Consider the following 25,000-nt stretch of genomic DNA (forward strand, 5'->3'; position numbering starts at 1 on the left):
AATGAGTGTGATGTGAGGGGGGTGTCTGTGGGGCAAGTGCTACTTGGGATCAAATGCAGGGAGGTCTCTTTGATGTGTGACTCTTTGATGGCAAGCGAACCCTCTTACCAACCCACTGTCCCTCCTAACCGCTTAGCGTTCCACAGCCAAGCCATCGAGCCTGTCCTTAAACCTGAGCCTCAAAGCCACTGACCAAGGCTGGACATTCTCCAAGGCTCCAGTGAAAGTCCTTGGAGTGTCACAGCTGCTAGGAAATGTTGTTATCAACAGTTATCACGCTCTGTCACACGTATGTGTGTGTGTGTGTGTGTGTGTGTGTGTGTGTGTGTGTGTGTATGTGTGTAGTCCGAATCCTGTCACTGGCTCACAGGGCTGGTGGTGATTGTTTAGACTGCGGAGTGTTATGGATGACCGTTGCGGGGCAAACTGACCGTTGCGGGGCAAACCGGCTGCAGGCCAGAGCTTTAGGAGCAGAGCCTAGCGAGGCTGACATATCTCCCCTGGCTACACGCCAGAATAGTACCAGAGAACATGCCAGAAGAATACCAGAGAACAGCGGCAACAGCAGCAAGAGTAGTAGGCTATGACCAATACGTTGCTGTAAACATCTAGAGCAGTGTTTCTCAAAAGTGTGGTGCGGGGACCACTGGTGGTCCGCAAGCTACCCCAAGTGGTCCGCAAGCAGACATGGTAAAATATAATATAGATGAGTTGTTTGCCATGTTGAACCAACTTGTATGTAAATCTAAACAGTTCTGCAACACTGCCTATGTAAGCTACGCTAACACAATAAGCAAGGTGCGAAGACAATAGGCAAGGTGATTCAGTGAGTAGGCCTATTGTGTGATATACTGTTGAAGTAGGTCTACTGTTGTTTTTTTAGCTAGGTGGTGGATTTTTTTATTTATATGTCCTTGGTCTGAAAAAGTTAGAAAAACACTGATCTAGAGCAATAACATAGATCAGTGTAAGTAGGGAGCAGACAGGCATGAACAGACGATCTAGAGAAATAACATAGATCAGTGGAAGTAGGGAGCAGAAAGGCATGAACAGACGATCTAGAGCAATAACATAGACCAGTGGAAGTAGGGCGCAGACAGGCATGAACAGACGATCTAGAGCAATAACATAGATCAGTGGAAGTAGGGCGCAGACAGGCATGAACAGACGATCTAGAGCAATAACATAGATCAGTGGACGAAAAGAGCAGAAAGGCATGAACAGACGATCTAGAGCAATAACATAGATCAGTGGACGAAAAGAGCAGAAAGGCATGAACAGACGATCTAGAGCAATAACATAGACCAGTGGAAGTAGGGAGCAGAAAGGCATGAACAGACGATCTAGAGCAATAACATAGACCAGTGGAAGTAGGGAGCAGAAAGGTATGAACAGAGGCCCAACAGCAGTCACCTCAAGCAGTAACAGAGAATAATATGGACTAGTAAGAACGGCTGAAGTAAACATTACAGACTTTGGATTAAATGGATCTTTAAAGAATGAGCGTAGCACTCTAGAATCTTTGGTTAACACTACGGAGAATACTGGGGAATGTGTCAGTAGAACACGGGTTCCTGGGGTAAGTGTCAGTAGAACACGGGTTCCTGGGGTGAATGTCAGTAGAACACGGGTTCCTGGGCTAAGTGTCAGTAGAACATGGGTTCCTGGGCTGAGGGTCAGTAGAACACAGGTTCCTGGGGTGAGTGTCACCTGGTAGTGGCAGGATGTGAGGACAGAGCTACTCTTCATACTCTCACTTTCCTCCTTGGCCCCTGGAACCATTTCACACGCAGATCTGTGTGTGTGTGTGTGTGTGTGTGCGTGTGTGTGTGTGTGTGTGTGTGATCTCTCATACTGTAATACAGGATATGGATTACTGAAACACACTCTTTGTGTGTGTGTGTGTGTGTGTGTGTGTGAGAGAGAGAGATCTCTCATACTGTAATACAAGATATGGATTACTAAAACACACTCTTTGTGTGTGTGTGTGTGTGTGTGTGTGTGTGTGTGTGTGTGTGTGTGTGTGTGTGTGAACTCTCGTAATAAGAGATACGGACACAAACAAACTGTTTGTGTGTGTGTGTGTGTGTGAGCGATCTCTCGTAATAAGAGACACTGACTACTGAAACACACACTCTTGAAAAGCCAGCTACTGTAAGTCAGGCGCTGCAGTAGCTTGGGCCATCTGCTTGAACACTCCACCGTGGAATCGTTTTTGTCTTTCGGTGAAACAGCGGTGAAATAAAAGCCTTTAGTCAGAGTCACGATGATGAAATATTAATTAAAGTAAAAAGCGAGCCGGCAGGTTGTGACTGTGATTATGCACACGGGTCAAGGAGGCCCAATTGTAACGGCTCCAGCCCCGTGTGTGTGTGTGTGTGTCTAATTACGGAGCTCATCAGCTGAAGTGCACTCTGGGTAATTATTTTGGCGGTGTCAAATAAGGCTCCGTGTGACCGTGCGCCGTGACAAAGCGACTGGACGGGAGGCTGACATGGGGCGAAGCGACCGCAACTCACCCAGATCCCATCATCTCCACCCAGAGTGATAGAACAACGTGTGTGTGTGTGTGTGTGTGTGTGTGTGTGTGTGTGTGTGTGTGTGTGTGTAGCCTCTCTTAATGTATACTCTTGACTGTTTGTTTGTGTGTGTGTGTGTGTGTGTGTGTGTGTGTGTGTGTGGGTGGGTGGGTATTTTGGATATGTGCTTTTATGGGTGGATGATGTGTGTTTGTGTGTGTGTGTGTGTGTGTGTGTGTGTGTGTGTGTGTGTGTGTGTGTGTGTGTGTGTGTGTGTGTGCATGTGCCTGTTAATATGAGAGTTCTGGGGTCTGGCTGGTGGCGACCATGTTTCCAAATGTCATGCCACAGGAAGTGGCTTTTCTCATTCCTCTCCTCTCCCCCACTGGCCACTCCGACTGTCGCCCGAAGCCAGGACAGCTAAGACAGTGGACTGCAACTATTCCTACTGACCCAGCTGTTCTAGAATATTGGTCCATCTGTTCTAGAATATTGGTCCAGCTGTTCTAGAATATTGGTCCAGCTGTTCTAGAATATTGGTCCATCTGTTCTAGAATATTGGTCCATCTGTTCTAGAATAGTAGTGGTGAAGCTGTTCTCTGTTAGTGCACCACTCTGTTCTTTCTGCCTGCCCTGTCCCACCTGGTGGTGTTACCGCGTCATCTGCGCTTCACCACCATTCCAGCTGTAATGTTTATAATGCTCCAGCTGTTCTTGTTACTATTCCAGCTGTAATGTTTAATGCTCCAGCTGTTCTTGTTACTATTCCAGCTGTAATGTTTATCACTCCAGCTGATTTTGTTACTGCTACAGCTGTTGTTTGTCACTGCTTTATCTTACTCTCTATTTAGAGAGGGAGGCAGCAGGCAGCTGTCTTACATTTCGAACAGAGCCTGTATGTAGGGTACAAATAATAGGATATACACTCTGTTTTAGGTAAATAGGTTGTTATACACTGTATGTTAGGTATACTGTATGTAATAGGTTATACACTATGTTAGTATATATAATAGGTTATACACTATGTTAGTATATATAATAGGTTATATACTATGTTAGTATATATAATAGGTTATACACTATGTTAGTATATATAATAGGTTATACACTATGTTAGTATATATAGGTTATACACTGTATGTTAGTATATATAATAGGTTATACACTATGTTAGTATATATAATAGGTTATACACTCTATGTTAGGTATACTGTAATAGGTTATACACTATTTTAGTATATATAATAGGTTATACACTATGTTAGTATATATAATAGGTTATACACTGTATGTTAGTATATATAATAGGTTATACAGTATGTTAGTATATATAATAGGTTATACACTCTATGTTAGGTATACTGTAATAGGTTATACACTATGTTAGGCTTATATAATAGGCTGTACACTGTATGTTAGGCTTATATAATAGGTTATACACTGTATGTAAGGTATATTTATACACTGTATGTTTATATAACACTGTAGGTATATACTGTATAACAGGTTATATAATGTATGTAAGGTATATATAACAGGTTATATAATGTATGTAAGGTATATATAATAGGTTATACACTGTCTGCGTTTCTTCAGTTGACATCTGAATCCATCACTGCTGTGCTGCCTGTACTGAATGGTACACAAGCAGCTTTACATTAGCACTGCAGAGGGGAGCTTGTTAGGAATTGATGGAACAGGCGTGTGTGTGTGTGTGTGTGTGTGGGTGTGTGTGTGTTTGCATGTGCATGTGTGTGTGTGTGTAAATGTGTGTGTGTGTGTGTGTGTGTGTGTGTGTGTGTGCATGTGTGTGTGTGTGGGCACACATAAACCTCTGTCACATAAACCTCTTCAGCCCTCTCCAGCTCCAAACAAATGACTTGAGTGTGTGTGCGAAAGGGAGATAAGCCCTCCATTGCGTCTCAGGCACTCCTGCATCCTTACGCTCACACACACACACACACACACACACGCACACACTCTCTCTCTTTCTCTCTCATACACACTCACACACTCAATCTCCATCATACACACACACACTCTCCTTCTCTCTCACATACTCTCTCTCTTTCTCTCTTTCACACACACACACACTCTCTCTTTCTCTCTCACACACACACATACTCACACACGCTCGAGGAGCCTTGGAGCACTATGCAAACTGTCAAGCTAAACATGACAATCTTAACGTGTTTATTGATGATGTAACCTTTCCCAGAGTGCTGTGTCAGCACGGGCTTTGTGAGGGGGGAGACGTACGAGAAGAAAAGTATTTCATTACCATAGCGGTGATGTGTGTGTGTGTGTGTGTGTGTGTGTGTGTGTGTGTGTGTGTGTGTGTGTGTGTGTGTGTGTGTGTGTGCGTATGTGTGTGTGGAGAGGGGGGATTAGAGGTATTCCAGTACCATAGCGGTGATGTCGGGGGGGGGGGGGGTATCAGCAGTGTGGCGCCATAGCCATGATATTGGGCCGGGTGATGTTGGGATGGGTGTGTGTGTCTGTAAGTGTGCATGTGTGTGTGTGCAGCCAATCAAATACAACCCTCCCTTCAGGCTACATTGTTGATTGGCTGGAACATCACATTGCTAGCTATGAGCCATTCTTTGCTCCCATTGGCAGATGTAGCTGTTTATGCGGCAGTATGCACACACTAGACACACACCCAGAGGACTTCACCTTTAAGGGAACATAAACAACTTTGTAATGTGACACGTAAACAGTCACTAGGAAAAATGTGATGATCTCCCTCACTGTAGTGCAAAAAGAGTTTGGAGCCATTATTTCAAAAGGAACTATTCTGAGTTCCTCTGAGTGCTTTGTGATGAGATACGCAGTAGTATTCTGAGTGTGTGTGTGTGTGTGTGTGTGTGGGGGTTTGTGATGGGGCACGTACGCAGTAGTATTCTGAGTGTGTGTGTGTGTGTGTGTGTGTGACGGGACACGTGCGCAGTAGTACTCTGAGTGTGTGTGTGTGTGTGTGTGTGTGTGTGTGTGTGTGACGGAACATGTACGCAGTAGTATTCTGAGTGTGTGTGTGTGTGTGTGTGTGTGTGTGTGTGTGTGTGTGTGTGTGTGTGTGTGTGTGTGTGTGTGTGTGTGACGGGACACGTACGCAGTAGTATTCTGAGTGTGTGTGTGTGTGTGTGTGTGTGTGTGTGTGTGTGTGTGTGTGTGTATGAGTGTGCGTGTGTGTGTGTGTGTGTGTGTGTGTGTGTGTGTGTGTGTGTGTGTGTGTGTGTGTGTGTGTGTGTGTGTGTGTGTGTGACGGAACATGTACGCAGTAGTATTCTGAGTGTGTGTGTGTGTGGGTTTGTGATGGGGCACGTACGCAGTAGTATTCTGAGTGTGTGTGTGTGTGTGTGACGGAACACGTACGCAGTAGTATTCTGAGTGTGTGTGTGTGTGTGTGTGTGTGTGTGTGTGTGTGTGTGATGGGACACGTACGCAGTAGTAGCAGCTCCATCCGGCGGCGGTGTGTGCCGTCTCCCTCATGGTCTGCAGGGCTTCGGCACGCAGGTAGCCCAGCTCACACACACAGCCGTCGTGGAAGACACGCGTGCACGTCCGACACGGGAACAGGTCGTCCGCTGTCCACACCTCACACACGTCACACATCTCGTCGTTGGCTGGCTGCAGAGGGACACACACACACACACAAACACACACACACACACGGCGGCAGCATTAGTATTAGTAAGGAGAGTTCGACCTCGGTTAAACTCCAGCTGGGCCAACACTGCAATGTTGGCCCAATACAGCGCAGATTCAACTGGAACAGACACACTTTAGAAACGGGTTGAATTCCCATCCCAGCAGCGTTAGACTAACAGATGAATGTGTTGAATTCTCATCCTACTGCAGCGTTAGACTAACAGATGAATGTGTTGAATTCTCATCCTACTGCAGCGTTAGACTAACAGATGAATGTGTTGAATTCTCATCCTACTGCAGCGTTAGACTAACAGATTAATGTGTTGAATTCTCATCCTACTGCAGCGTTAGACTAACAGATTAATGTGTTGAATTTCCATCCCAGCAGCGTTAGACTAACAGATTAATGTGTTGAATTTCCATCCCACTGCAGCGTTAGACTGACAGATTAATGTCAAAAAGTTCACAACAGCACACAATGAAGTTGAATCAAACATTCTTTAGAACACAGCTGATCAACCGTCTGTTTTCACTTTTGAATGAAGTTCCAGTCCTTGTGCAGTGATATGAAAGACGTGACTTACAAGCACAAAACCCATTTTCCTTGACAGCGGTCTGTTATACTTAGCAACGGTCTGTTATTGAGAATTAGCAGACCACCAAACGTTGGGAAGGCCCATTCAAGTGAATAGAGCATTCTGCAGCGCTCTGAAGAGCTGTGTAATAAAAGGGAGTTAGATGCGTTGTAGACTGTAGAACATTATGGCCATGCTAGTAAAGCTTCTTTTCCATTTGAATTTCAGTTAGGCATTAGAGACATGGAGGAAAGGATGAGAGGTTTGATTAAGTTAGAGTTGGACATTAGAGAGAAATGAGAGTTAGTATGAGTGGTTATGGGAAAATCTTCAGGCTCTGAGTCTCTAGGTGTACTAAATAGAAAATACTCGAACTCGAGTGCTCTCTGGAAGGATAGATAATTTGCATGGAGAATGTGAACGGCAGAGTGTGTGTAAAAAAAAACACTTCAAACCTGGGGAACAGGCTAGAAAGGATTTGTCTTAGAGATGCATCATTTAGTCATTTAGTCGTCCTCTCTTAACTTCCCTTGCTTCTGTTCCCTCCTCTCTTGTCTCTTCCTCACCTGTCTAAGCTCTAAGCACTAAGCTCATCTCCATTCACCCCCCCCCCCCTGTTCAGCCTTTAACGATATTTAATTATTGAACAGTCAGCACTAAAAGGAAAACGCTAAGAAGGCTCTTAGCACATTTACTCAGTCTGTGAAAACCTTAAAAGGCGTTTAGAGGTGATGCTGGCAGTTCAATCTCACAACTATAAAAACAGCTAAAAAGCCTTGTTTTAATAACTGCTAGATGCTCTGAATAAACATAAAAATCTAACATATCACATTTAGAGTTTAATTTCTTATACTCTAGTGTAGCAGCTATAAGGATCCAATCCAGTGTGTCCCAGTACCAAGTATCAAACCCAAGTATGGCCATCTGAATGAAGCTGTGTGTCCCAGTACCAAGTATGGCCATCTGAATGAAGCTGTGTGTCCCAGTACCAAGTATGGCCATCTGAATGAAGCTGGGAGTTTGTGTTAGAGTCGCCCAACTTCTCATCTGATCTGCAGGCAGATCACCTCCAGGCTGACCCACACACACACACACACACACACACACAATAATCTCATTCCACAGCAAGGTGAAGACTGACCCGAGGGGTCATCGTTACAGACATCGAGCATCAAGCTGCTCTCGCAAAACACACCAAACATCATCCGTGTTTTCAAAAGGATCCATCACCATAGACCAGCGGTGTGTGTGTGTCAGGAAGGGGACTAGGACCTTCAGAGGCTGTCCTCTCCTATTTCCTCTTTGGGTTAGGGTTAGGCTGTCTCCTCTTCCCACTGGGTCTCTTTTCTTCTTCCCTTTGCCTCTATCCTCTCTTCTCCTCTCCTCTCCTTTCTTCTCCTCCTCTCTTCTCCTCTTCTCCTCTCCTCTCCTTTCTTCTCCTCCTCTCTTCTCCTCTTCTCCTCTCTTCTCCTTTCCTCTATTTTCTCCTTTCCTTTCATTGTCTCTCTTCCTCTGTCCTCTCTTAACTTCCCTTGCTTCTATTCATCCTTTCATTGTCTCTCTTCCTCTGTCCTCTCTTAACTTCCCTTGCTTCTATTCCCTCCTCACTTGTCTCTTCCTCACCTGTCTTCTGTTTTCTTCTCCTCACTTCCCCTCCTCTCTTCCCCTCCTCTCCTTTCTTCCCCTCCTCTCTTCCCCTCCTCTCCTTTCTTCCCCTCCTCTCTTCCCGTCCTCTCCTCTCTTCCCCTCCCCTCATCTCCTATCTTCTCTTCTCATCTCCTCTTCTCTCTTCTCTTCCTCTCTTCTCCACTCCTCTTTTCTCTCCTCTCTACTCTCTTGCCCTCACCTGTCTTCTATCCTCTCCTCAGAGTGAGAGAACAGAGTGAGAGAACAGAGTGAGAGAATGAAGTGAGAGAACTGAGTGCGAGAATGGAGTGAGAGAACGACCAGACGGGACAACGTGACCTTGGAGTGACCTCAGCACACTGTCAGTGGGCGCATATTAATTGACCACCTCTGTGATTGTGTGAGGGAGAACAGGGTGCCAATGACACCACGCATGATTGGATATTAATGTGTGTGATGTCACCTGACACACTGTCCCAAGCTGTGATTGTCTGGCAGCTGGTGTGTGTGTTTATTACCGCATGCTGTTTATCGACAGCATTATAATAGCTTTCAGCGTGTAATGTGTGTGTGTGTGTGTGTGTGTGTGTGTGTGTGTGTGTGTGTGTGTGTGTGTGTGGTGTGTGTGTGTGTGTGTGTGAGAGAGAGAGAGAGATGTGTGAATGTGTGTGTGTGAGAGAGAATGTGTGAATGTATGAGTGTGTATTTGTGTGTGTGTGTGAGAGAGAGAGATAAAGTTAATGTTGACATAATACCTGTGTGTATTTATATTTCTCAAGAGAGTGTACTCAGGTAATCTCTCAAAATGTTTCATTGCAGTTCATAAAAGCTGGTTGTAGACACTTGTGGTTGCAGGCACTACATCACATACACACACACACACACTCACACACACAAGCAGAGCTGAAGGTGACTCAACACTCACTGGGGTAGGTGTTTATTTTTAGCAAGGACCAGAAAGCAAACCAAACCCACATACGTCTCTTTCTCCCACTCTCCCTCTCTTTATATCTCTCTCCCTCCCTCTCTCTCTTCATCTCTCAGTCTCTCTTTTTATCTCGCTCTCTCCATCTCTCTCTCCCTCTCTTTATATCGCTCTCTCTCTCTTCATCTCTCAGTCTCTCTTTTTATCTCTCTCTCTTCATCCCTCTCTCTCTTCATCTCTCAGTCTCTCTTTTTATCTCGCTCTCTCCATCTCTCTCTCCCTCTCTTTATATCGCTCTCTCTCTCTTCATCTCTCAGTCTCTCTTTTTATCTCTCTCTCTTCATCTCTCTCTCTCTTCATCTTTCTCTTCATCTTTCACTCTTTATCTATCTCTCTTCATGTCTCTCTCTTTATCTCTTCTTCTCTTTCTTTGTCTCTCTCTTCATCTCTCCATCTCTCTTCAATTCAATTAAAATATGCTTTATTGGCACAACAAATCATATGATGCATGGCCAAAGCGTTCACAGGAATAATAATAATTAAAAGAAAATATACAAACATTGTTACACTCCATCAATACACTGTAAATTATGTGAGTATATTATAGCAGTGAGGAGTTAGGTGCCTTGCTCAAGGAAATTGTACATATATAGCATATGGGGTAGCCGTTCCTACTGGTCGGGGTTCGAACCGGCAACCCTCTGGTTACAAGTCCGAAGCCCTAACCAGGTGCATCTCATGAACAACCATCAACTGGCAAGTACTGTATATAGCCAGAGCATTTCTACTGTTTTTTGTTTAGTTTTTTTTCTTTGTGCTATGCAGTGCTGTCTTTTTGTTTCTGGGTCCCAATGACATGGTCTGTCAACAAATTACAGTACAAACAGTATGTTGTAGCCATTTTAGTCCTTTTCTTAAGTTTGTTTATGTTCTAAATTATTATGACCGCCGCGCAGCGAAGCGGCGGTCATATAGGTTTAGTCAGATTTTTTTTTTTTTTTTCTTTTTCGCATGCCCAAATTTCCGTCAATGAGTCCCGGGACACTGAAAGACCGGGGTACACGAAACTTGGTGGGCATGTAACCCCACATGGATAGCATGGAACCATCGTTTTTCGTTTTGATCTGTAGCCCCCCCGCTGGACTGGACCCCCCGAAAGGAGGGTAGGGCAGACACAGTTTTCTGTGAATATCTCGAGAACCGTAGGGTTTAGGAGGACCATTTTTTTTTGTATGTTGATCTCAAGGGGCCATGTCAACCCATTCCATAACCACTCATTTCATGTATAGCGCCACCTAGTTAAACACAAAAAAGTAAAAATGAGGTGTTGTAATTGAAGGTATCTGTGACCTAACATAGTCAAAACTGCACGAAATTGGAAGTGTATGATCATTATGACACCCTCTGTATGCACGCCAAATTTAGTGGAATTCCGTTCATGGGGGGCCACACAATAAATTAATTTATGTTACTATACACCAACTGGCCTGTAGGTGGCCGGAGACAGTTTTCTGTGAATATCTCGAGAACCGTAGGGCCTAGGAGGTCCACCTTTTTTATGTATGTTGGTCTTAATGGGGCATGTCAACCCATCCCATTACCACTTATTTCATGTATAGCGCCACCTAGTTAAAAATTAAAAAGCAAAAAATTAGGTGTTTTCATCACAATATCTCTGGCTGACAAGGTCAAAACTGCACGAAATTAAAAGTGTAGGATCGATCATTATGACACCCTCCGAATGCATGCCAAGTTTTGTGTACTTTCGTTCATGGGGGGCCTTACAATAAAATAATTTATTTGTACATTTAGTGACGTACACCAACAATGATTCCCGGGACACTGAAAGACCGGGGTACACAAAACTTGGTGGGCATGTAACCCCACATGGATAGCATGGAACCGTCGTTTTTCGTTTTGATCTGTAGCCCCCCCGCTGGACTGGACCCCCGAAAGGAGGGTAGGGCAGACACAGTTCTCTGTGAATATCTTGAGAACTTAGGGACTAGGATGACCATTTTTTTCCGTATGTTTGCCTCCAGGGGTCATGTTAACCCATTTCATGTACACACATGTGCACAAACAGATACACACACACACACATACATTCACAGTAATCATACGTATGACACATACTCACACAGTAGACATATGTACGCTTGCACAGGCACATACGCAGGCACACACACAAGCACACAAGCACACGCACGCACGCACGCACGCACACGCACACACACACACACACACACACACACAACATAAACATGAACATGCACACATGCACACAATTCAAGAATTTCTCAGAATTATGAACAGGCAAGATGGAGGTGGGGTTGTATAAAATGAATTTTACATGTGAAATCTATGAACTAATCATGTTTTGGTACTTGTTGTCTAGCAGATATCAGTGAGAATTGAGTGTGGATAATGCAATTTAGTGAGACAGTTAGAATCATATAGGCCTTTCAGCGTGATTTATTTTTGTGGAAAAAATGTGCTGGACTGGGCGGCGGTCATATTTTGTACCGCTCTGCGGTACATCTAGTTTTTGTTATGTTTTGACTTGTTATTTACATCTTAGCAAATTTACCTAATTTCTTGTTATTTTGATTGTTTTTATATATTTCTTTAATGTCATTATGTCTGAGTCTTGCACGTATGTGGTGATGGGGTGATTGGGTAATTGAGGGCAATTGGGTAGATTGGTTGCACTTTAATTGATTTGTCATCTTTTTGTATATACGTCATGGGAGCAACCCATCAGGTGGTATTGGAAATGTTTGGTAGATGTTGGGTTGCAGGTCGGTGGTATGATACAATTTTTAGACCACTTTTTGCTCGGCTTAGAAGACTTGGATACACTTGGAATATTTGGAATGTTATGTGCTTTTGGAAATAAATGGATTACTCGAAAAAAGCTGTTGTGAAAACTGTGTGCAAAACTGCCACCAAACCCCTGAGCCCACGTCCTTGAATTTAGAACTTTTAGAACTTTTCTAGAACTAGAAAAGGCCGCAACACAGTAAAAGCGTAAATGTGAGTGTCTTGCAATCAAACTCCCACATACACAAATTTACAATACTGTAATTGTCATCAAAACGTTAGCCAGAACATCCCTCCAAAGTACACTGTTATATTGGACAAGGACTATACAAGGACTTGTCATTCTGATGGCACTGTCATGTTCATTGACACAGATATTTACATTTAAGAGATGAACTAAGGATTTTGAGCAAGAGAGTAGCTTTTACAGGTAATCCATGGTGTTTTGCTATTTGTACAAATTCTTTTGAGAAATGCGCTTACTGTTTTGAAAATGTCGAGGATGATTTGAGAAATGTAACAAAAGTGACTGAGAAAAACTGTAATATCAGTTTTTAAATTCTTCTCACCACTAAAAGGTGATTAATGTCAGCTGATTTTATATTAATTAATTGCAAAGCTTGTAATTAATTAGATTCATTTTGTCATCACTCGACAGCCCTCGTCCTACCACATGTTTGTTCCTGACATTTACTTTTGCACCACCCTTGCACACACACTCCACCCTTGCACACACACTCCACCATAGCACTCACACTCCACCATAGCACACACTCCACCATTGCACACACACTCCACCCTTGCACACACACTCCACCATAGCACACACACTCCACCATTGCACACACTCCACCATTGCACACACACTCCACCATAGCACACACTCCACCATTGCACACACTTCACCCTTGCACACACACTCCACCATAGCACACACACTCCACCATAGCACACACTCCACCATTGCACACACACTCCACCCTTGCACACACACTCCACCATAGCACACACACTCCACCATTGCACACACTCCACCATTGCACACACACTCCACCCTTGCACACACACTCCACCATAGCACACACACTCCACCATTGCACACACTCCACCATTGCACACACACTCCACCATTGCACACACTCCACCATTGCACACACACTCCACCCTTGCACACACACTCCACCATAGCACACACACTCCACCATTGCACACACACTCCACCATTGCACACACACTCCACCATTGCACACACACTCCACCATAGCACACACACTCCACCATTGCACACACTCCACCATTGCACACACACTCCACCATTGCACACACTCCACCATTGCACACACACTCCACCATTGCACACACACTCCACCATAGCACACACACTCCACCATTGCACACACACTCCACCCTTGCACACACACTCCACCATAGCACACACACTCCACCATTGCACACACTCCACCATTGCACACACTCCACCATTGCACACACACACCACCATAGCACACACTCTACCCTTGCACACACACACCACCATAGCACACACTCCACCATTGCGCACACACTCCACCATAGCACCTTATCATGGTCAGTGCATCACATGGTCAGTCCATACCAGACCTTTGTCACTTCACATTCTCTTTAAATTTTTACATTTCGGTTTACATTTATGTATGTGGGATATATGTGTGTGTATGTGTGTTTTTTGTGTTATGGTTGTATAAGCTAATGGATGCCTAAAATTTCCCTTGGGATGAATAAAGTATCTATCTATCTATTTATCTATCGATCTATCTATATAATCCTAATAAGCACAGCTATTCAGCCAGGTAGATCAGTTAGTGATATCCTAATACTGTAAGCACAGCTATTTAGCCAGTAAATCAGTTAATTAGTGATATCCTAATAAGCACAGCTATTCAGCCAGGTAGATCAGTTAAGTTTATATACTCTTTTGATCCTGTGAGGGAAATTTGGTCTCTGCATTTATCCCAATCTGTGAATTAGTGAAACACACACTAATCCCGGCGCAGTGAGCTGCCTGCAACTACAGCGGCGCTCGGGGAGCAGTGAGGGGTTAGGTGCCTTGCTCAAGGGCACTTCAGCCATGGCCTACTGGTCGGGGTTCGAACCGGCAACCCTCCGGTTCCAAGTCCGAGGCGCTAACCAGTAGGCCACGGCTGCCCCCTTATTACTATATTAGGATAGTGATATCCTAATACTGTAAGCACAGCTATTCAGTCAGTAAATCAGTTAATTAGTGATATCCTAATAAGCACAGCTATTCAGCCAGTAGATCACTTAATTAGTGATATCACCTGTGTTAAGTGCACAGGAAGTAATGCATGGCAGGATATTGAGCCCATTTGACCAATGAGCCGGGGTTATCCACCTCGACACTAGAAACGTGCAGGACATTGAGACCATTTGACCAATGAGCCGGGGTTATCCACCTCGACACTAGAAACGTGCAAGTCATTGATCCCAGTGAGAACATATACCTAATGGCTCATGTGGCAGGGATCATTGATTACATGATAATCAATGAATGTGCTTTTCAGTGTTTCGATCACCTGGTGAATGATGACTGTTTCAGGGTATTGACAGGTAACAGGAAGAGATGAGAAGAAGAGATGAGATGAAGAAATGAGATGAAGAGATGAGATGAAGAGATGAGATGAAGGGATAAGATGAAGGGATGAGAGTCCATGGAGAATCTGTAGTGTTTGCATCTGTCTCAGTGTTTGCAGTAAAAATGAGATTGTCCAAGTGTCCAAAGCTTGGATTAATGGTTAGGTTGCGTGATCTTCATCAACTGGTGGCCTTGCGGAAGACATTTTGTTAATGCAGTTTCCCAGTCCAATGTACATGGTGAGAGGGCAGTAGCAGTAGTGTGCATAATGGACTTCTATACTGCTCTGTTACTCATGTTTACCTCTATGCATAATGGACTTCTATACTGCTCTGTTACTCATGTTTACCTCTATGCATAACGGACTTCCATACTTATCTGTTGCTCATGTTTACTTCTCTGTTGCTCATGTTTACTTCTCTGTTGCTCATGTTTACTTCTCTGTTGCTCATGTTTACTTCTCTGTTGCTCATGTTTTTACCTCTATGCAAATGGAGCATTAAGTCAAGCTAAGCCCAAGCCCCAGGAACTGAATGTGTAATTGTGGTACATACTGTAGTCATCTCTCATACCGTGTGTGTGTGTGTGTGTGTGTGTGTGTGTGTGTGTGTGTGTGTGTGTGTGTGTGTGTGTGCTCGCGCGTGCGTTCATTGAGTGAGTGAGTGAGTGAGTGAGTGAGTGTGTATGTGTGTGTGTGCTCGCGCATGCGTTCATTGAGTGAGAGTGTGTGTGTGTGTGTGTGTGTGCATGCGTGGATGCGTGGATGCGTGCGTGTGTGTGTGTGCGTGCGCGTGTGTGTGCTCTCGTGCGTTTATGAGTATGTGTGTGTGTGTGCGTGTGAGTGTGTGTGTGTGAATGTGCGTGGGTACGTTTGTGCGTGCGTGCGTGTGCATGTGTGTGCTCTCGTGCGTGCGTTCATGAGTATGTGTGTGTGTGTGTGTGTGTGTGTGTGTGTGTGTGTGTGTGTGTGTGTGTGTGTGTGTGTGTGTACGTTTGTGCGTGCGTGCGTGTGCATGTGTGTGCTCTCGTGCGTGCGTTCATGAGTATGTGTGTGTGTGTGTGTGTGTGTGTGTGTGTGTGCGTGCGTGCGTGCGTGCGTGCGTGCGTGTGCGTGCACGCACGTGTGCGCATGCATGTGTGTGTGTGCTCGCGCGTGCGTTCATGAGTATGTGTATGTATGTGTGCACGTGTACAGTACATGCATACTTGAGCGTGTGTGTGTGTGTGTGTGTGTGTGTGTGTGTGTGTGTGTGTGTTTGTGCATGCTTGAGTGTGTGTGTATATGTGTGTGTGTGTGTCGTACCTGTTCTCTCTGAGCAAGGTCCACCTCCAGTGGCTGGTCATCATTGATGTCTCTCTTTGGTCTGATGAAAGCGGGAGGAGTCAGTTGGTGGGCCTTGACCAGGTCCTCTGGCTCCACCCCTTTTCCATCCCGGAGGCGGGACCAGGCTTCTTGATTGGCCTTTTGGCAGTCTTCCCTGAGTGCCGCAGACACTTCATTGGACGGACCAGGTGTTGCGTCCTCCTCCTTATGTTCAGATTCTTTCTCTTTCTCTTTTTCACTGGACGCAGGGGTCACTTCCTCCACTTTCTCTCCTGCCTCGGGGGAGCCCTCTGATTGGGCAGAGGTGGAGGGGGCGGGCCGATCCTTGACGCCCTCCTTAAAGGCGGCGATGACAGAGCTGCACTTCTGCACCTTCTCCACCTGTTGCTTCTTCGACATGAGAACGCCCATGGCCGCAGGGGGAGGAGCTAGGACCTCTGGAATGATAGAGAGAGAGAGAGACTGTGAGAGAGAGAGAGAGACTGGGAGAGAGAGAGAGAGACTGGGAGAGAGAGAGAGAGACTGTGAGAGAGAGAGACTGTAAGAGAGTGTGTGTACGATGGAAAGGAGGACAGATAGAGGAATCAGAGAGAGAGAGAGAGAGAGAGAGAAAGAAAGAAAGAGAGTAGCCACTTACAGACATAAACTAAGCATTAACATTTTATCTTGAGGCACACTGTGGATAATTCCTCAAAGCACTGCTACCGCAACAAAGCACAAACCTAAAACAAATTTCACCAACATAAAAAGAGAAAAAAAATCAAAGGCTTCTGTTTCCTCTTACACTTAACAGCAGTGTGAAGAACCACAATTCTCTTTCAGGTCCAGTGACAAAATACAATGCTTGACAGTACTACTGCCCAAGACAAACCAACAGAGCTCATTAGTGTTCAAGCCTTACAGTGACATGGGATGTTTCCAGGGCTGTTTGTAAGTACACCAAAGTGCTGTGATCATTATACATTTCTACTGTTGCCCATTTTGATCATTAGATGGTGTGGTGGTGGTGAGCCAGTGCTGCATCCTAGCAGAGCCCAAAACAGTGATGCAGCATGTACTGTATCTCCCAGACTCCCCACATCAGGACCAGTGATGCAGCATGTATCTCCCAGGCTCCCCACATCAGGACCAGTGATGCAGCATGTATCTCCCAGACTCCCCACATCAGGACCAGTGATGCAGCATGTACTGTATCTCCCAGACAGCCCACATCAGGACCAGTGATGCAACATGTACTGTATCTCCCAGACTCCCCACATCAGGACCAGTGATGCAGCATGTATCTCCCAGACTCCCCACATCAGGACCAATGATGCAGCATGTATCTCCCAGACTCCCCACATCAGGACCAGTGATGCAGCATGTACTGTATCTCCCAGACACCCCACATCAGGACCAGTGATGCAGCATGTATCTCCCAGACACCCCACATCAGGACCAGTGATGCAGCATGTACTGTATCTCCCAGACACCCCACATCAGGACCAGTGATGCAGCATGTATCTCCCAGACAGCCCACATCAGGACCAGTGATGCAGCATGTATCTCCCAGACTCCCCACATCAGGACCAGTGATGCAGCATGTATCTCCCAGACTCCCCACATCAGGACCAGTGATGCAGCATGTATCTCCCAGACTCCCCACATCAGGACCAGTGATGCAGCATGTACTGTATCTCCCAGACACCCCACATCAGGACCAGTGATGCAGCATGTATCTCCCAGACAGCCCACATCAGGACCAGTGATGCAGCATGTACTGTATCTCCCAGACTCCCCACATCAGGACCAGTGATGCAGCATGTATCTCCCAGACTCCCCACATCAGGACCAGTGATGCAGCATGTATCTCCCAGACAGCCCACATCAGGACCAGTGATGCAGCATGTACTGTATCTCCCAGACAGCCCACATCAGGACCAGTGATGCAGCATGTATCTCCCAGACAGCCCACATCAGGACCAGTGATGCAGCATGTATCTCCCAGACAGCCCACATCAGGACCAGTGATGCAGCATGTATCTCCCAGACACCCCACATCAGGACCAGTGATGCAGCATGTACTGTATCTCCCAGACAGCCCACATAGGGACGCAGCTCCTCAGAGACCACAGCCCAGTGCCCAGTGCCCAGTGGGCTGCATTCCAAATCCAGGCCTGAAATGGTGCTGGTTATTCATAGGCTTACAGTTTTATCTCAGTCACTTTTGTGTATTCTTGAATCATCATTAACATTTGCACAACAGTTAGTGCATTTCTCAAAAGAATTAGAGCAAACTGCACCGCATAGTGGATTACCTGCAAAAGCGTGTATCTTGCTCAAAAGCAAGATAGTCAAACTGTTTTGTCTTGTCAATATGACAGTTTACTCTGTAAGTACTTTCTAATGAGTAATGCGCAAGGCAGCACTATTTTCTATTTCAAAACTACAAAGTTACACACTATTATGTGTGGAGGGGGTTGATTGCAAGACAGTGGATATATTTCAAAAAATGTTCTGCTGACACACATTATGGCAGTATAAAGAAAACAAAGGCTTTTGCAGAATTGTCCAAATGAAAAATGTCCAATATATAGTAAAACACCCCTTGGTCAGAGCTGTGCAACACTGTACATCTTTCTATACATCCTGACGTTCCTGTCTGTCAGGTCACATATATTTACATATGTGCTAGACACACTATGACAACGAGTTATGATGGCTAGTTCAACACATTTGCATTTAATGACACAAGTGATGAAATAAGGCCCTTTTGTTTTATGGGCTAGGACTATTTAGCAGGAAACCATCAGCATAGTGCATTTGACCAACATGACATTAGCAACTGAACATTAAAAAAAACAGCAGACATGTCACATTTGTACAAAATCAGTTGCATGGATGTACTAAAGGTCCCCAAACTTTTTCTTCCGAGGGCCAGCTCACTATGCCTGGCTCTAAGAGAGGGCCAGAGATTCCAGTCTATCAGTAACCATAAATAGCTTAGTGCTGTGACAGCAGTCTACCTCGGTTGAATATTCCTTTACATGTAATCATAGGCTAAGTATAAGTATAAGTATATATACTATTTTGATCCCGTGAGGGAAATTTGGTCTCTTCAGGGCACTTCAGCCGCACCTACTGGTCGGGGTTCGAACCGGCAACCCTTCGGTTACAAGTCCGAAGCGCTAACCAGTAGGCCACAGCTGCTGTTCAAATCCTACTGCAATTTAATAACATTGTTAGCTGTGTTTATGTTGCCATCATGCCATTTTAGTGTAAAATGTAGCTCAAATGATATGACTTTAGCATTCCCAAAAGTATTAGCAGGGAGTCCCAAAAGTATTTTATTCAAAATGTGTGAACTCTGAACTCTGTGTCTTTGCATACACAGCTCAATTGTGAACATGCAATATCCTACAAATAATTTAAAGTTCTCAAACTATGAGAGTTTTATGAAGTGCTGGCAAAAACATCTGAAATCACCTGCTGAGAACTTTGTGAACTCTGAACATTTGAATGAGTGAATAAAAAATAGAAATAATTATCCCAGAAAGTCCCAGAAATATGACTTGAATAGAAGTTAGTTTGTTATTAACAATTAATTGATAAACTTTTAGAATACTTTGAGCACTGATGCAGTCAGCATAGGCCTCTTACATTGTTTGCAGGTAGGCCTACATTTCACCACAGTATTAAAGCATTGCTATTTGCTCAAGATGGATAGAAACTGCTTTAGTGATGTGCACAAGTGATAAGATGATATGGAGTTTGAACTAACAGTTTTAGAGAATTTCAATTCTGATCTGAGAAATGCACCAAAGCAACTGAAAAAAAAACAATGTGATGCACTGCACTTCAGGGAGTCAACCATCTGATGTTCTATTTGTTATTGTTTTATTTATTATACTGTTTGCTGAGTTTAACATAAAAGTAAAATGACTGCAAAACACATCATACAAGAAGGAGTTATCTTCTTACAGACATTAATTTTGGTGTGTATTTTTCAGTTTTCCTCTTTTAGAGAACTGAGAAGTGTTCAGGATTTACAGTCACAGACTGCAGGCGTTCCAGTAAGCAGCGGCAGAAACGCCTGTCCTGTGAGCCGTCTGTTGGGAGATGGCAAGAGTAGCCGTGAGTACTCAATGCAATCTCAGTCTGGCCACTCTCGCTGTGCCGGTGTGAAATCCAATCGCCCTCTTCAACAAGGTGGGAAACTCTTCCTCTTCCTCTTCCTCTGAGCGTGCTCAGATGGGCCTCTGATTTAAGGCGCCAGACTGGGGAACCAATTTTCCATCATTTTCCACACAAATTGGCATATCAGCCAGAGATAGCCAGGGCTGTTTTTACGCACAGAAGAAAAGCTCCTCAGCATCCCACACGCACAGCAGGGAACTCGGTTTATTCTGCGTTCTAATCCAGCTTTGATCTGGCCCAGATGCGGTTCTAATCCGGCCTAGATGCGGTTCTAATCCAGCCCAGATGCAGTTCTGATCAGGACCCCAGAGGTTGCTGTTCTTAGGGCCCTGACCAGGGGGGTATTCCATCAACCTCGCTAATGAAGGCGGCGAATACAGTCGCTTTGGTGCTTTTCTCAGATCAGAATGAAAATTCTCATAACTATTAGTTCAACCTCCACAACATTTAGTCATTTGTGCACATCATAGTAGCAATTTCTCCTTCCTCTGAACAAATTGCAAATGCTTTTGAACATGTATCAGTTGCTTTGTCATGTCAGTCAAAATGAACTATACTTATGGATGCTGAATAGTCATTCCCAATAAAACTAATTGCTTCATTTCATTGCTTCATTTCATGAGTCATTACATACAAAATTGGTGAACTAGTTATCAAATTCTGTCACAATGCTGTAGAATTGCAAATAGCATATACAGTAAAACTGTGAAACGTACATATTCAGTGTCTTGTACTCAGTTACTCCCCTAACTACAGCAATTTGTAACTTTACTGTAGTTTTCAAATGGCTGTACAAGTACTGTATAGTGCTGTCTTGTGCATTTTCAGATAGTGGTCACCGAGTTCTGACCTGAGAGCATAAACTGTCGAAATCAAAAACATGACAAAGCCATTTGACTATCTTGTTCATAAACAAAGACTTCTCATTTTGATGACACTGGCAGTTTCATTGACATAAATACTTGCTTTTGGGGAATGGACTATCCATTTTGAACAAGTGACGAGCTTTTGCAGGTTATCCACTAAGTTTTGCAGTTTGCACTAATTGTTTTGAGAAATGCACTAACTGCTGTGCAAATGTTAATAGTGATGTGAGAAAAGCACCAAAGCGACTGAGAAAAACTGTAACAGAAATAGCCTGGCTTGAAGTAGCTTAGACTTCCACTTGAGGCTGAAGCCGTTCCATGAACTCAAGTTAGATAGATAGATAGATAGATAGATTTATACCGTAGATAGATAGATAGATAGATAGATAGATACTGTAGATAGATAGATACTGTAGATAGATAGATAGATAGATAGATAGATAGATACTTTATTGATCCCCAAGGGGAAATTCAAGAAAGCATCGCTTCCTTCGAGCCGGAGGAATCTTGCCCTGCATCTTGCCTTGGTTTATCCAAGTGAGGCTTATGTCAGCTTCATGTCTGCTCCTGCACGAGGTAGAAAAGTAGACCAAAATAATAGATTGACGAAAGAGGATATATGTCGTAAAATTATGGGGAGAATAGAGGATTTCTATTTGATTTACAAGTGCCATCCATCTACAGGATTTTCATTGAAAGTCATAAAATTGAACATCGAGAAGAAAGAACAATTAGATAGTTGCCTACTTAAATTGGAGAATAATGAAAGCATAGGCTACATTTAAACACCAATGATCATGGATTGAAATCAATTGGGAGATGGCAAGAGTAGCCGTGAGTACTCAATGCAATCTCAGTCTGGCCACTCTCGTTGTGCCGGTGTGAAATCCAATCGCCCTCTTCAACAAGGTGGGAAACTCTTCCTCTTCCTCTTCCTCTGAGCGTGCTCAGATGGGCCTCTGATTTAAGGCGCCAGACTGGGGAACCAATTTTCCATCATTTTCCACACAAATTGGCATATCAGCCAGAGATAGCCAGGGCTGTTTTTACGCACAGAAGAAAAGCTCCTCAGCATCCCACACGCACAGCAGGGAACTCTGGGTTGATTCTGCGTTCTAATCCAGCTTTGATCTGGCCCAGATGCGGTTCTAATCCGGCCTAGATGCGGTTCTAATCCAGCCCAGATGCAGTTCTGATCAGGACCCCAGAGGTTGCTGTTCTTAGGGCCCTGACCAGGGGGGTATTCCATCAACCTCGCTAATGAAGGCGGCGAATACAGTTTTTCTCAGTCGCTTTGGTGCTTTTCTCAGATCAGAATGAAAATTCTCATAACTTTTAGTTCAACCTCCACAACATTTAGTCATTTGTGCACATCATAGTAGCAATTTCTCCTTCCTCTGAACAAATTGCAAATGCTTTTGAACATGTATCAGTTGCTTTGTCAGTCAAAATGAACTATACTTATGGATGCTGAATAGTCATTCCCAATAAAACGAATTGCTTCATTTCATTGCTTCATTTCATGAGTCATTACATACAAAATTGGTGAACTAGTTATTAAATTCTGTCACAATGCTGTAGAATTGCAAATAGCATATACAGTAAAACTGTGAAACGTACATATTCAGTGTCTTGTACTCAGTTACTCCCCTAACTACAGCAATTTGTAACTTTACTGTAGTTTTCAAATGGCTGTACAAGTACTGTATAGTGCTGTCTTGTGCATTTTCAGATAGTGGTCACCGAGTTCTGACCTGAGAGCATAAACTCCCGTAATGAAAACATGACAAAGCCATTTGACTATCTTGTTCATAAACAAAAACTTCTCATTTTGATGACACTGGCAGTTTCATTGACATAAATACTTGCTTTTGAGGAATGGACTATCCATTTTGAACAAGTGACGAGCTTTTGCAGGTTATCCACTAGGTTTTGCAGTTTGCACTAATTGTTTTGAGAAATGCACTAACTGCTGTGCAAATGTTAATTGTGATGTGAGAAAAGCACCGAAGCGACTGAGAAAAACTGTAACAGAAATAGCCTGGCTTGAAGTAGCGTAGACTTCCACTTGAGGCTGAAGCCGTTCCATGAACTCAAGTTAGATAGATAGATAGATAGATAGATACTGTAGATAGATAGATAGATAGATAGATACTGTAAGATAGATAGATAGATAGATAGATAGATAGATAGATAGATAGATAGATAGATAGATACTTTATTGATCCCCAAGGGGAAATTCAAGAAAGCATCGCTTCCTTCGAGCCGGAGGAATCTTGCCCTCCATCTTGCCTTGGTTTATCCAAGTGAGGCTTATGTCAGCTTCATGTCTGCTCCTGCACGAGGTAGAAAAGTAGACCAAAATAATAGATTGACGAAAGAGGATATATGTCGTAAAATTATGGGGAGAATAGAGGATTTCTATTTGATTTACAAGTGCCATCCATCTACAGGATTTTCATTGAAAGTCATAAAATTGAACATCGAGAAGAAAGAACAATTAGATAAAATGCCATTATCAAGGTCAAAAGCTACTGTATGTAAATGCTCTGTGTGGGAAGCGAACCTGATAACACACACAAATATGCGTCCTTTCCTATGCCGCATTTCCCCATCACACAACGCAGATGAGACAGAGCAGCAAGATTCCTAGAACCCCACACAGGTCAAGTTCAAATGTTTTAAGATTCCTAGAACCCCACACAGGTCAAGTTAAAATGTTTTAAGATGCATCATTTTCATAATTTCTTCGGGACTATAGTGAATATGTAAATCAATGCTTAGTGATACTGTCAGAAACAAAGTTTCGACTTCTATTTTTGAAGTTGTAGGCTACAGGTGACACAACCATCTTTTGGGACTCGTTTTCTGACTAATGTTTTTTTTTTTGCAACACAGCTTGATTAAGCTTGAAAGTTAACCTGCTACGGAATAGGCTAGTTCTGTGGCATAAATTCCCATAGTTGCCCAGCTAGGATTCACATAAACCAGACTAATGGAACGGAACTCTCACTAATATTAGCCAGACTTATGGAAATAAGCCAGGTTTAGCCTTTAGCGAGGTTGATGGAATACCCCCTTGTTCTGTTGCTTTAATTACTGGTTAGACGAGAAAGGGATACACACACACACAAACACAGACACATATACTGTACACATACACATACAGACACACACACACACACAGACACACATACACACACACACACACACACACACACACACACACACACACCACACACACACACATAAGCTCATGAAAAGAGTGCAAATGGCTTGGTAATTAATCCGAGTGGGATCTGGAGGCTCCCCGTCGCTGCAGTTGAGAGAGCCGGATACACGGATGAGACGCCGCCACGCTTAGCAGCAAACGATCCAGGGACACGGCCAATGGGACGCAGCCACAGCAAGCGCTCCAGGGACACGGCCAATGGGACGCAGCCGCACCAAGCTCTCCGGTGACATGGCCAATGAGAGGTAGCCACATCAAGCGTTTCAGAGACAGGTCCAATGGGATGCAGAGGCAGCAAAGGCTTCCTCTGACTAATTGAACTGTAATGACGATGAAAACAGCACTGGTCCTGAGAGGGATATCTGAGACTATGTCCACATTATATCCGATACATTTGTATCCCTCACACTTTTGTTACCCATACCCATATTTGTTGTTGGCTGTGCGTAAAATTACGAATTTTAATGCAGGTTTTTAACGCTGCATGGCCATTGTGTATCGGACCTAGCAACAGCAGCAGGGATACAGGACTTGACAAAGGGTGAACAGCCGAGAGATTTGCGTATCAATGGAGTAATGTGGACGCACATCGTATCTACTCCCAAACTGATACAGTGTTTGTGGACGCGATTTGTGGAATTATTATTATTT

The 25,000-nt window shown here is 44.0% G+C and overlaps 1 protein-coding gene across 1 annotated transcript in view; it reads right to left on the reverse strand.

The window, feature by feature from the left end:
- The window catches only part of phf24 (PHD finger protein 24), a 52,028-nt gene that overhangs the window by 16,180 nt on the left and 10,848 nt on the right, over positions 1-25,000 (reverse strand). The window contains exons 2-3 of the mRNA XM_076283492.1: positions 16,055-16,512; positions 5,964-6,149 (exon numbers count right to left, since the gene is read on the reverse strand). Coding sequence (XP_076139607.1) covers positions 5,964-6,149; positions 16,055-16,486 — 618 coding nt within the window. The 5' untranslated portion in view covers positions 16,487-16,512. The remainder of the gene's footprint in view (positions 1-5,963; positions 6,150-16,054; positions 16,513-25,000) is intronic.

The sequence above is a fragment of the Alosa pseudoharengus genome, unplaced genomic scaffold (assembly GCF_046254945.1).
Source record: "Alosa pseudoharengus isolate Yale_2024_CS ecotype anadromous, Long Island Sound unplaced genomic scaffold, YU_APseudo_1.1 YU_APseudo_1.1_scf_14, whole genome shotgun sequence".
Lineage (NCBI taxonomy): Eukaryota > Metazoa > Chordata > Actinopteri > Clupeiformes > Clupeidae > Alosa > Alosa pseudoharengus.